The following is a 14,339-nucleotide window of genomic DNA, read 5'->3' as shown; positions in this document are numbered from 1 at the left end:
TTATCTGAGAAAGCTGTTATTTCATGCATTTTAAGAAAATTTTGGAGCATGATCATATTTTATAACTCTATTCTTCTTTACTAGCTTCCATTATTGTTTACGAAACTGTTAGGGTCCGTTTTATAAAACATTAGGTTTAGGACAAAACCTGTTATGGGAGCCTTCACCCTTCTAAATGTGTCGACGTAACAATACCTCCAAAGCAAATTATGATTTGATAGTTCACATTTAAAATTATTTAAACAAAATAAATTTCATCTTTAACTAGGTTTTATTTCCATGGTATTAATTTAACAATTTACATCAAATATATATAAACTTATATATTTAAAACCAAAATCTTATTTTTTCCTGGAAAATATGAAATAAAAGGGAAGAGCATAAGAATTCGGTACTTACGTATTAACGCAATCAGGCCAAAATTCGCATAAATCGCCAAATTTGGGGACCCTACTTACGGCAACCCTACGTGTTATACGTAGTTTTTCGTAAAGAAATTATTTTTCTTACTGGTTAGATTGAATGCCCTGAAATACTTTAATTACTTTTTTGGTTACTGTACCTAACAGAAGCGCCGTTACCATCATGGAAAAGATTTGCGAAAATATCAAAGAAGGAAGCATCATTTATTCGGATTGCTGGAAAGGATACAATACAAGTGAGTTCAAAAATACTGGATTTCTGCATGGAACTGTTAATCACAAATATAACTTTGTGGATCCCAACACGGGCGTTCACACACAACATGTAGAGCGCATGTGGGGCTCAGCCAAATGGCGCAACAAAAAACAGAGAGGAAGAGCCCATCATCATCTTGACTCATACCTTATCGAATTTATATGGCGCCAAGCTCAAGCTGTTAATGGCGAAGATGGTTTTCAGTCAGTGCTAAAAGCAATAGCCAAAAGATTTCCGCCGAAAAAATAATTCTGCAGCTTATTCAAATTCGAAACCGGAAGGGTTTAATTGCTATTTTATATTTTAAAACAAAATAATATAAAAAACTGTATTAAAAATTATCTGTAATTAATAAATGTACATTTTCTTTCTATTCATACTTTTTTACTCAAACTTGCAAATCGCGCCAACCTGGTTGCGATAATACGTAAGTACCAAGAATTCTTATTGATTTTACCACAAATCTTAATTAAGTTATGAAGACATAGTCCTGTCTGTATTTAGTATTCTTCTCAATAACTTATTTTAATGAAGTCATAATAGAAAACTCATGGCAGCGTATGAAATTGAAAGTTAGTTATTGAGATACTGTAATAAATTTAAGTGAAATTTTATTGTTGAGAATTGTGTTGATAAGTAAATTATGTTCAAATGAAATTTATAAATAACTGTGAAGACTTTTTGTTTGTAACTTTTTGTTGTTTGAATTCTAAATTAGTAACTGTGCATATGTTTTAAAATCTAAATACATAATTGCTGACAACATTTTTTGGTTTCTTTTTCGAACTATTGGGATCCAAATGTTTCAGTTTATTTGTGCTAAATGGAAAAGCGACTTTTTAGAAACATTTTGATATTCTGTGAGTTTTAATAGTCTTAACTGATAGTTCATTTTAAGTTGAAAAGCCTTTCCTATTTACTCTCTTTTTATACACGCTTTTTATAGCAGAATGTAAATGAGATAATGAGAGTTTATTTAGATTAAGGTAGAATGATGTGCTGTTTAATCAAGAGTTTCAGAAGTTAGGTTTTAGAGCGTGTCTTCTTGGACCAGGCCATGATATGCTGTAATTATTAGCAACTTTCTTTAGCAGTGTTGACCTACCACACCTTGAAATTACCGTAATTTCCAGAAGAAACGCCGCGACGTTTACGTGTTTAAAACTTAAATTTTCAGCGGGTGTGGCATTTCTACCCATGCGGCGTTTAGGTGCACTAAAAATAAAATATTTCCTATTATGGTCATTGTACATAGTTTGGATGGCCTTGTCATTGTGCATAGACTGGTGCTGTTCCCACACAAAAGACCACTCAGTTGCTTTTTGCGAACATTATTTTATTTACATTCTTTGCCTTGAACGGACCTACATGCCTTATCCACCCTAAACGAGATCTCAGAACAATAACATTCTTCCCCCTTTCAAATCAACATTCTCATCAGTTTGAATAGTCTCTCTCCTCTGCCATTCGATGAATCTTCCAGGACCCATCCTCTCCCCACCCCTGCCTTTTCTGCAATTTTTTTCAAAGGCGGACATGACTCCACCTGCCTCGAAATAACGAACTCTGACATATTTCCCCTTCAGCATGAATGGATTTTTCTTGGCATTCTACCAAATACAGATCCCATCAGTTTGGGTACAAGTACTTGTTGGATAGTTTTTAATTAGGGAGCGGAAAATTTTTGAAAATGTCTCTAAACGGCACAGAAGCTATACATTTCTTACCTTTAATTTATTTTTGAGTTATGGTTTCATTTCATGCATTTTTCTTAACTGGTATGTCATATATCAGGACTTAGGTTGAGGTTTTGCATCTATACGACCCATGACGATGTCACGCGCAATTTAATCTATTGCGACGTTTCTGTGTAATTTTAATTTTTTTCCCGCCATTTTTCTCGAGTGCGGCGTTTACGCTGATGCGGCCTTTCTTTCGGAAATTACGGTATTAGTTGTTACGTAATTTTGCTAGGCTAAAAGTGTTGGCTTCTTGTAACCCAAGTTTGGTCAATTTTTAATTTTTTGCTTAAATAAAAGTGTCTTATAGACCCTTCTTCTGATCTCTGTTTAGTTTCACAAAGGCTAGAATATAGTTCTTTCTTTAAGAGTTCTTTTAAAACTTTGTGTGTCTAAAGCGACACAGACTTTACAATTTTTTCTTGTCTTCTGTTTTAACTGCCTGTTGTCTCTCTCAAAACTAATTATTAAGTTTATAATTATACCTAGGTATAAAATGATAAATTTCAAAATTAGTTTACTAGCAAGCACAACCGTAGCTAGTTTTCAACTCCCGGAGAGGATTGAAGGTTTTGTTCTTCCTTCTGTTTGCCAAGAATGAAAAATATTTCATTCTGAAATTTTATAACATCATTTTGATGCCCCCTGGATCATGCGCCCAGGAACACGTCCCCCATTTCCACCCCTTGTGCCACTGCTAGCATAGGAAGAGTTTCAGATGTTCGAGAGGGTGCACATAGGGTCATTATTAAAACACACATGTAGTAGGAGCTCTTGAAGAAGGAGCAAAAAAAGGATGAGCGTGTAAAATTAATGGAATCAGAATACACAATTGAAAAATAGATTTATATAGAAACATAGGCATAAAAAAGTTACAAGTGGCATGGCATCTATATTAGGTTATTAAGAACGGTCATAGGTATCTTGACATTTTCTGGAAAGCAGTAGTTATAGGTCCTTAATGTTTTTCATTAATAGTCCCTAAAAGTGTGTAATTTCAATGGGCAGAAATGTGTAGGAGTGCCATTTATAGCGTAAGTGGATGTGAGACTTTTATTTACATTCTTTGCACATTATATTGACAGACTTTTCTGATGCTATATTTCGTGATACTTTTCACTTTTTATAATTGTATTTCATAATTAAATTTATCCGTCTGGAAGATATGCAATTTTATTACACATACGTGGGAAAAGTTTCTTCGTATGTTTCAAATTACAATTTTTCTTTTTTCTGTCTTTTAATGGGATAGTTAACAATATTTTACAGAGATATTTATAATATTTTACAGAGATTTATATAATACAACTGAATGCTGGAAGTTTGATTTGATGTCAAATCTTCGCCTAAATGGCTATTTTCATTTTTTTTCTTCGGCATAACATTAATACGATACCTTACCCCTTAGAAAGTGATACCCAGAAGCATTTTTCGGCTTAGACAGGTAACCTTAATACTGTCATCTTAAGTAAGTAAATAAACAAATAAAAAAAATCTCAGTCATGAAAGTAACTAAAATGTTATTTTATTATAATTTAGTTGTAAGTTTTAAAAATATCAATAAATAATTTTTCCCTTTTTGGGGAGCTTCTCAGCTGGTATATTTACTAGTAGTTTAATAATAGTACTGAATTATTGATATAAAAGCTACTCTAATTTGAGGTAAATTTTTTAAAAATCATTAATTATATGAGGGCAATTTGAAAAACTAACCTCTGTTTCTCTCTAAATGAAAATCCTACATAGATTCAACAAATTTTTCATTTACATCTGAAAGGTACATCTACCCTCTATTTTTCAACATAGTCACCATATGCATTGAAGCACTTTTCATATTGTTTTACCAACTTACCAATTCCTTCTGCATAATACTAGCCACCTGCGACTTCATCTAACTTGTCACAGCAGCTTGAAATTCCTCATTGTCAGCGAATTGCTGTGCCGCAAGCCACTTCATTGCAGGGAACCGATGGTAATCAGAAAGAACTAATTCTGGGCTGTTGGGGTGGTGGATATTGAAACATGTCCCAGTTGAACTAGAACAGAAGACCTTGTGTTCGCTGAGCACCATGAGGACTAGCATTGTAGTGCATGAACACAACCTTAGAATTTAGCCAATTGTGATGTTTATTCTGCATGGCTCTTTTCAGTTTTTTTTTTTTTTTTTTTTTTTTTTTTTTTTTTTAAGTGTTACAGTTTACTTCAGAATTGATTGCCGTACAGCGTTCCATGAATTCGAGAAGCAAGATTCCATTAGCATCCCAAAACACGGTGACACCTTCACCTTCATTCACCACAACATCCCGCTTTTAGTTTTTACCCCCCCCCAAAGAAATCATATTACTCCTCGCGATACTGTCACTAGGATAGCAAGAAACTTACTGAATTACAGATTGGTTGCGTTCTGCCCACTTTTACTAGTGCCACGCCATAGCGTAGGTTAGTCTTAGTGCTTAATGATAAATCATGGAGTGTTTAAAATCTCAGCGGATAAGATTTCACTGCTTTTGAACCAGTAGATGGAAGAAACTAGTTAGAGACTCTCCTTTTCCTTTCTCTGTCTGTCTCTTGAACATTGCAATCAGGTAGATTATATATTATTGAAGCCTATGAATGGTAACTGATCACCAATCACAGAAGTTAATAATAATATTATTAATGAATGTGTCAGCCACAAGAGAGCTCTTAGTGTTCAGCCATTCAAAATGAAAAGCATCACAAAATCTGTAATAAAGACAACGGTAGTAAGAATAAATAGCAGGTAGACCTTGTAATCGTGAAAAATTTTGGTATTGTATTTCAACTGCTCTCGAAACCATATAATAATGTTTTTTCATGACCTGTACGTACATACAGAATAAAGGACTGTTTTTGCCAAAATGGATTCAGAAGAATTTTTTTTCCCTTGATGTCTATACGAGTGCTTAAATTGCGCCGAAGACCGGCTGTGGCACTTCTCAATTTTTAAGATAAATTACAATTCTAGCTGGAGTGCACCGGAGCACTAAATAAGAGAGCTCCAGTACTTCTTTTTATAAAACTAAGCCACAATTTTAAGGGGAGGAAAATGCTGTATTTTGTTAGAAATACGAACTCAGGAGAACATGAGACGTTCAGGTAAAGTTCATTCACTCACATGCGGAAACCTTTCCCTTTAAGAAGGGCTATAAATATGGGGAAGTTTGTTTAGGAATGCATGAATTTCTCACCATGCCTCACCAATCTAGTGTATTGTTATTGATGGTTACAGTTAATTATCTTCGCAGGAAGGAAAATTTGTGTTCTGAAATGCGCCTTAAGTGACAGCAAGTACAGTAAGAGTGAAATGCTGAGATAAACTGCTCAAGCACGTCATATTCATCGTCTTCCCACAGTATCCACTAATCCTACAGTATCCAAAAATGTGGGGGGGAAGCATAACTAGCAACTTTACATTCATCCTTAGAAGTCAGATTCAGTCATTTTACCCCCGACACACATCTGCTTAATGGCTAAAATTATATCAGCAGAGAGCCGTGGTCAAACAGAACGTTCTCTCTCACCAAGGCTTCCCTCATTTTATGTTTCCACCCACTCATACCCTCATGCCCTCATTCTGTTTCGTCCTATTTTCAGCATTATCTGAATTTTCATCAGCTATACTTTAAGGGTATTTAATTTTTTTTATGATAAAAGAACTTTTCACCCCTTTACGATCAGAGCTAGAATTGGGCCGACTCCAATGCTTCTTAGTTTTTGTAATAAATCATAATTCTAGTAGCTGAATAGCCATTTCAGTAGAAATTTTATCCCAAAATTTTATTTTTAGCAATAAAATTATATTAAAAATCACTTATTAAATTTAATTTATCTCTTTACATTTAATTCATTTTAATTATTTCAATAAATAATAATTAATTATCTAATAATTATCAATTAAATTATAGTTAATTATATAATAATTATTGATTAAATAACAATTTATAAGCATTAATCAAATAGCTATTAATTAATTTGATAATAATTAACCATTTAATTTAAAAATTATTCATGAGTTTCATAGTCATTTTATTTATTTATTTACTCTTGTTCCTCTATGCTGACGGTCTTTCATAGGGCTCCGACACTTCGAAATTAAGCCCTGTTTCTATACATATGTATGTAGCTCACATAACTCAAGAATGAGTAGCCGTCAAACATTGATTATGTATATGGGACTGCTATAACAAGTAGTTGTGCAGTTCCCTTTTTCATTGCAATCGACTGCACTAATCACATACATATTTTCACTCTGTTACTTAGCTCATTGAACTTAGTTTTTTTATTCTTATATGTTGGTATATTGTGCATATTAAGCTTTAAAAGTGACTGAATTATGTGCTTTTTACATTCTGGTTGAGGGTTTTATGCCTTTGCATGCAATGTATTTGTAGAATTATCAACAATTTAAAAGTTTAAGTGGCGGGTTAAGCCTAACAAGTCGCCACTTGTTTACAATTGAAACTCAGTAGAAAAGTTAATTCAGTTTCTGCACCTTCAGTGTCTTTTTGTTGCCGACTGGGACTGAAAATAAACTTTCAGTTTTGTGCACCGAAAAATCTGCCTCCTTGTTCGCTGGCCGATTTGCTTGTTTTTGCATAGAAACTCTAATTTTAATTGCAAAAATAGTTATTTTTAACTGTATTTGGTGTTTTATGTTTTCTTTTACAGGTTTAATGAAGATGTTTTGAGAATTTATGTATTTTTGCTTTGCTGCAAAATGAGAACTGAATTAATTCAATGAGAAAAATATCTCTATGGAAATTCAATGAAATAAATTTAAATGAAATGCAACGAAAATGTGTATAATAATGGGCCATGCAAGAAAGTCACGTGGTGTTCATAACAGAATTTTTTTTTTTTTTTTTTTTTTTTAAATTTTAAAATGATTTAGCACTAACATTTTGCAACTGACATCACATTCTGCTATAACTGTTTTATTAACTTCTTCCTGCACTTAAATGTCCAAAATTCAGTCTGTTGGCTTATCACCTCTAGAAGTAGATATACATTAATAAATGTCAGTAAATCACATCAAGATTTTCTTTTTGATGAAACTGCTATCTAAAAAGGAAACTATCTGTGAAGTGAGTTAGCTATAACTGGTAAGTCAACTATATTATAATATAGTTATTATACTATATTATAATATAACTATATTATAATATAAATTATTCACATGATGAAGAAAGACAACGAAGAAAGTTATTTCATTACATTTGTTGCAGTTAATTTGATATTAGATAAGTGCTTGACAAGGGAAAACGCCGATTATTCTGCAATCGTGAGTAGACTGAAGTTAAAAGATCACTGAAATATTGATTACATACATACATAAAACATGACGGATAGTACATAGCAGAACAAGATGGGAACAGAGGAATTACAAATTCACTTTGATAAGCTAAATGTTATTACTTGTTGATTACTACACCGCTTGGCACAATGCAATCAGGACTATCTGCACCCCACAATTTTGACTATGATGCATTACATTTTTAACAACTAATGGTAGTAGCCAAGCAAGAGATATCATTTACCTAGTAAGAGTAGGCAGTAAAAGAGACTGCGAACATCGTGACCAGAGTATTTATAATTTTCAGAATGCTTTGTTTTAATCCTATTACATAGCGATTGGGAAAGTGTTTACAGCAATATGGATACTGCAGGGAAATTGCAGATGCCTTGAAGGGGTTGTGCTTTAATTAAAAATCATTTATTTAAAGGTCTATTGTCAATTAAGTTTTAATTTGTAAATGAATTTCTATCCTATTTATATATATGTGTGTGTCTTAATATAATGTGGAATATCATGATTGGGCAATAGCTTCAGTGGATTTAGGCAGCTGTTTTCCTGCTTAATTATATGATACATAATGAAGGTGAGACTTGCAGATATACGTATTTGTAGATATATCACATAATCTTATTTCTTGAAAGCGCAAGGTCTTGGATAACATAACCAAGTCCACATATTATCATGGGCACAATTTGCCTGCAATCTTCATAACATTCTTTGAAATTTACATCTTAGACAATGGATGAAACTGAAAGACATGCCACATATGTTAGCAAGAGCAAAGGCAAAGTGGAAAACGGAAGTAGCCAAATTAAAATGATGTTCCCCACTGAAGCAATTGTTTTATTTAATATATAAGGCTCATAAGAATTGATAATTATATAGCAACCCATGACCGGAAACATCAGAGATTAGTGGTAGTAGAGGTAGAAGATCGGAAAGGACACAAAAGAATTATTAATTTGAAATCTTTATTGGGCATGTGGAGTGCAAATGACGTATTCGTTGAATATAGCTTTAATGTTGCAGCAGATGCTCATGCTCAAAGTTTTCACCATCAGATGCCAAACATGCCTGACACCGACAGAACATTGATTGCCATACATGGTCGAATACTCTGGGAGTTTCTGTTATTGAAGCAGCAGCACAGACAAGTCTTGCAACGAAATCCATTTCAGACTCCCCAGGATCGTGATACACATTAGCTTTGAGGGTTCCCCACAGAAAGAAATCAAAGCTCAATAAATTAAGTGAATGTATAGGCCAGGGAACCGCTTTGCCACGCTCTCTTCATCGATGCGGGAACAACCTGTTCAAATGCATGCAAACAGCCAGTCCAAAATGAGCAGGCTCCTCATTGTGTTGAAACCACATGTTGCACCTCACATTTGCTGGAACATCTTCAAGTAAGCAGGGAAGAACCTGCTTCAGAAAGCTCTAATAATTCAAGCCATCATACAGGATGGTAAAAGATACGGCCTGACTGAGCAGTCAGCAACCAAACTTGTCCATACATTTAACTGGGAAACAATGTTGCATACCATGGGAGCTCTTTTGAGCCTCCATATGCACATTGTGCTATTAAATATGCCATCCCTTTCGAATGTGGCCTCATCAGTGAACAACACATAAGCTGGGAAATTCACATCTCAGACGCGTTGTTGTAGATACCACTGTATACACTTGCAGGATGTTCATCGGGAAACAACTGAAGCTTTGGAGATGAAAGATGTGTAAGGACTCAGTGTTCAAAATACGTTGTATACTGCAACAAGGCACTCTTAAGGCTGAGTCAATGGCATGAAGTATATTGATGTTAGGAATTAGCCTTCACAGCATTCAATATTATTTCTTCCGTAACGAGATTGAACACATCAGTTGGGATCTACTGTCACTAGTCCTGCTACCTTTTAAGGACTCATACTCGCACCAATTTCGATACACACGTGCAAACACATTGGTGAGGTTGATGTTTATCTGGGAAGCATTCTCGATAAATTCATTCAGCAGCCTCTCCATTGCCCTCAGTTCTTCCATATTCCATATTTGTGAGCTCACCGTTTCTACTGTTGCATGCTCATTATATGCTGGCTACCGCTTTCTAGAAGGTGGTGAGCATCATCATCAATGATGTTTCAGTCAGGTCATGGGTTGCTATGTATATCTCAATCCTTACGATGTGCCCTACCTCTCCTAAAAGTTTTTAGCTACATTTTCGAGACACCTTGTCTATGTGATGATTTGGGAATGACACAGATAGATGTTTAAGCATCTTAGTACATCTGGAATGACGAAGAAACTTAGAAGTCATATAAATGCAATTCTAGTAGATTTAAATCATATTTTTTTAATAGTGGTTAAACATTTTGCAGCCACAAATACTTGGCACAGTAATCGTGTCTGTTCCAGGACAGTTATATGTTTGATTTCGTTCTGAAAGCAGCAAAAATCTATCTTAGCGAGAACACACGTAGAAGCAAAGTGCATAGTTATTTCATTATGGAAGCTTATTAAGAGAAAGTATTTCAGTTTGAGTTCCGAATTAGCTAAGTTACGAGCATTGTGTATATCATGTGTGGATTGATCTCAAAGTGACTCAGTTTAGAAAAAGTTTTTACTGTTTTTAGAAGATAGAGGGGAAATACCCAAATTAAAGTTAAGCATTAAGGGGCTATGACTAATTTAAACTATAATTTGTATTTACCTATTTTTATCTTTCACATATATATTTATCCTTTGTCTTTTAATATGCTTTTTTTTATTATACATTTTTTATTATATATTTTTTTATTTATAACATACACTTTCTTCTATGTTGTTGCGGCAAACTGTATGTTTTCTCAACTACTTTGGTGTTCATTTTTCATTATCTAGAAAATAAGACGAGACAACTGAAAGTACCCTAGCTTCTAGAAATCCTAAATATAAATGCTTTCTTTCAAAAATTTGCCATATTTAAAGTAGCTACATGTTAATATGCATACATGCATTTGAGAAATGTGGTTATGGAGATTTTTTTTAATGTTCAATATGAACATATATGTTTCCATTATCACACCTGTTGAAATAAAGATGCTTATAAAAGTAGTCATTAAGCTGTAAGAAGAATATCTAACATTTTATATGGCTCCTGTAAAAGAAAAATTTTCATTTATAAAATATATATGAAGATTTATCTAGTTGAAATAACTGTATGATCAAAATTTTCAGAGATATTTCAGAATAAATTAATGATTTATGCTTATTACAAAGACTAAGTTTTAGGAGCAGCTACAGAATAAAAATTTATTGTTTTGTTGATTGATGACATTTTCTTGAGTAAATTATCGCTCATCATTTAATTTGAAACTGCATGCCTTATTTTCAGGGAAAATTTTAATTATATCTGTGTGAATATTGTGCATTAGAACTTTGTGTTTTCTTTATGGAGACTAATGAACACAGGGAAATCTCAATTCACAAATGTAGTTTGTTTGTGATGACTACGTAGACCCAGAGTCAGAGGCGGAGCTAGAGTTTCTAGTGCTCGGGGACAACTGAAGAATTTGCGCTCCTTTCTGTGTGTTAAGAATGGAAAACATTTCATTAAAAAATTTCGTAGCATCAATTTGGCGCCCTTTGGATGTTGCGCCCGGGGACAGATCCCCCCTTGCCCCACCCTAGCTACGCCACTGTCCAGAGTGCTTGTAAGCTGAAACTATTTTCATTATAGAAATTAATGTAAAGAGAATTAATCAGTTCTTATACCTAGATTATTACTTCGCAAACTTTTATAAATGTACTTCGTGTGCAGGTTCATAATACAGAATCAATGGAAATCATTAAATCTATTTCTTATTTTTAAGATAACCACGATATTAAACAAATAAAAGTTGTGAAAACTTAATTTTAGCGTGATTGTGCAAAGGAGAGTTAATGCCATAAATTTAAGATAGTGAAGAAGGGGAAAATCACACAACTTGTTTTGGGATTATTTTGGATGGAAAGTCTGCTTTCGTAAAAATATTTGGCTGTTGTCGTTCAGGAGCTTTTCGGAGGTCACCCTGTTCTGTTTAAGCATCTGTCTCATTTGCCCAATGAGATTCTTTTGTCTGTGTTTGAAAAGCGTTCTGAAGTAACACATGACATTTCCATTGAAAAGGCTCAAGTACTTTTTGATTATCTTCACCCTCACAAAAAAAGTCTCAAAAATGTATTTATGAGCCAAAGCAGAATGATGCCAAAATAGTTATGAGGCAAACTATTTTGGCACCATTCTTTATCTGAGGCTAAAAAGTAATTAAGAGGCAATCCAAGTATACATACTGTAGGGACTGATAAAAAATCAAATAATTGGCTTAGAATTAAATCAGAATAATATATAATTTGAATATATTTAAATTATATATTATTCTGATTTTTCAGAGTTATTTGGAATACTTTCTTAGAGTTGGTGACAAGATTTAAAATTCAAAGCTAGATGTAAGACGTCAGCAGTTTTCTATTAGTATCTTGCATTTTGTGTTTTATATGTCAGATGTGTATTTGGCATGCAGCCTGATCCATTAAAATATCTTTCTAAAACAAGAAGCCCCATAGATTTAACTTCTGCCGCCCAAATGGACTCTACAATATCTGTTTTGGCCAGTGTGCAATGCCAAAGTTGCATAAACACTCGGTTTTATAGAATTCTGTAATTTTTTTAAGAGAAAAACAGATCGCTGTATACATGGGGAGGACAACAGCGCCAAGAAGGTATTTTATTATGTTTCTTCCTTTTCATGATCGATTGCTGTTATATGGAATTCTCAGTGTGGCAGCATTTTAAAAATGGTTCTCGGCCTTTTGTGCATCAGCTGGCAAAAATATTAGTCACCAGTGAGTTCGTGACTACTCCTAAGGATCTTGAGTGATTTCTCGAATTGTTGCGGGGGGGGGGGGTAGTCAGAAATTGCAATCTTCTGCTGTGCTTGCAGCTCCATTATCAGGGTGATATCCTCCCATTTTGCACAAATTTTTGGGTGTAAAAAAGCTATGATTAGCTTGTATTCTTTCCTCTTAGAATAGCCTTTCGTTACTGCTCCTGAAGTTTTGAGTTTCTCTATGCTGAGCGAATTTTTCTGGTCCTCTAAAAACTCCTTCACATATTTATTCTTAATTTTCATGTCATTGCCTAGGCATAGTATTAGACAATAAAAATTCCTCAGTAAAGCCCTCCATAGTCTGGTCATAATTTCCTGCAGGCCCATTTCGTGGTCCTGTAAGTCACTACTTGCCTTTGCCAGCAAAAATTAAGCAATGAAGAATGTTAAAATATTTTCATAATCTGAGCGTTAATTCTGTGCCAAAAGATTTCTCAAAATGTCTTGTAAATTGTTTGCACATCCAGTTTGCATGTTGGTCGCTCCAGACATATTAATTTTCCGATGTATTTTCTTTAAAAAAAAAAACTCTGGTTAGGGATGAGAGGCATTCATTATCCTAGGTTCCATTGTATATTTTAGGAACTGGAATTTTTTCTTTTAAAAGGATTTTATTTTTACATAGTGCAACTCCCTCCCCCTTTCGCTAATAATGCATAAACTAGATCATAGACACATTTTTCAATTTCAGACACTAATATGTCTTTAATGTGTTTAGACGTTTCTCTATAGTTTTTTTTTTTTTTTTTTTCCTTAGGTATGGAGCTCGTATAGTGCTGAAAGAAAAGAGAGATCATCCACTTGGAATCATAAAAGTTATCCACAGGATACACTTAGGTTTGAATCCTGAAGTAATGGCTTTGTTAATTGAGGCTTGTGAAGAATTCGACGTAAATTTTATTAAACAGTCACAGCAGATGAGTAATGAACACAGGGAATTATTGCTGAACAGAGCTCTTCAACCATTTCCTCTTATGCACCTGGCTAGAATTGAACTAAGGAAAAATCTAGGATGGGGTCCTCATTTTATCGAAACTGTTCAGAATCTTAAAATTCCAGAATACTTGAAAAGTTATGTTTTATTTGATAAGTAAAGTGTGAAATCTGCTTGTTTGCTTCACTGCAAGCTTTTTGAAATATAATCATTGTTGTTCATTGTGCTCAAGAACTGCTCTACGTGCTGCATAATCAATTCATCCTCAGAATTTTCAAAAATCAATGAGTTGCAGTTAATGAAATATATTCGTAAGAATGCAGTCTTTGCTGCTCAGTGTAGAATACATTTCATTCCTTTTATTTTGTTTGTTTTATTAAATGTCTGTACTGTTTTTTTATCAAGTTTTTTTTTAAATATATTTTTATATTTAAAACCTGTGGATTCAAATGTAACAGATCATTCCAAGTATTAAAAAATGCAGATATTCCATAATAATTGGGAGCTATCTAAGCATTTATAATACTTTACATAGAGTGTTTGAGGAGGCTGATTCTTTAAATGTTGATATCTGATATTTATATCCGATTACAATATTTCTTAAAATGGGGTACAATTTTTGTGAAAACAATTTCAGCTCTGGGAAAAGAAGGATGTGCTGAACCGTATGCTTTTAATTTTTCGTGTTATCCATTTCCATAAAAATTTCTAAACAATGAAATATTAAGAAGTTAACACGAAGAATTCCATAGTTTTGTACGCAAAATCCG

General features: G+C 33.7%; 1 protein-coding gene across 2 annotated transcripts in view; it reads left to right on the top strand.

The window, feature by feature from the left end:
- LOC118200816 (uncharacterized) overlaps nt 1-13,969 on the top strand; it is a 49,790-nt gene extending 35,821 nt beyond the window's left edge. The window contains exon 5 of one of the 2 annotated variants that reach the window (XR_004760148.2): nt 13,393-13,531. Coding sequence is in view for 1 of the 2 variants with exons in the window: in XM_035372786.2 (XP_035228677.1) it covers nt 13,393-13,729 (337 nt within the window). In the remaining variant the exon portion in view is untranslated. Of the gene's footprint in view, nt 1-13,392 lie in introns of both variants that reach the window. The other variant, XM_035372786.2, reaches the window with a different exon arrangement.
- The last annotated feature ends 370 nt before the right edge of the window (nt 13,970-14,339 follow it).

The sequence above is a fragment of the Stegodyphus dumicola genome, chromosome 12 (genome assembly GCF_044657685.1).
Source record: "Stegodyphus dumicola isolate Sdum_Otavi_A_Nest chromosome 12, ASM4465768v1".
NCBI lineage: Eukaryota > Metazoa > Arthropoda > Arachnida > Araneae > Eresidae > Stegodyphus > Stegodyphus dumicola.
The sequence above is the reverse complement of the archived record's forward strand: the minus strand, read 5'-3'. Positions and strand labels throughout refer to the sequence as shown.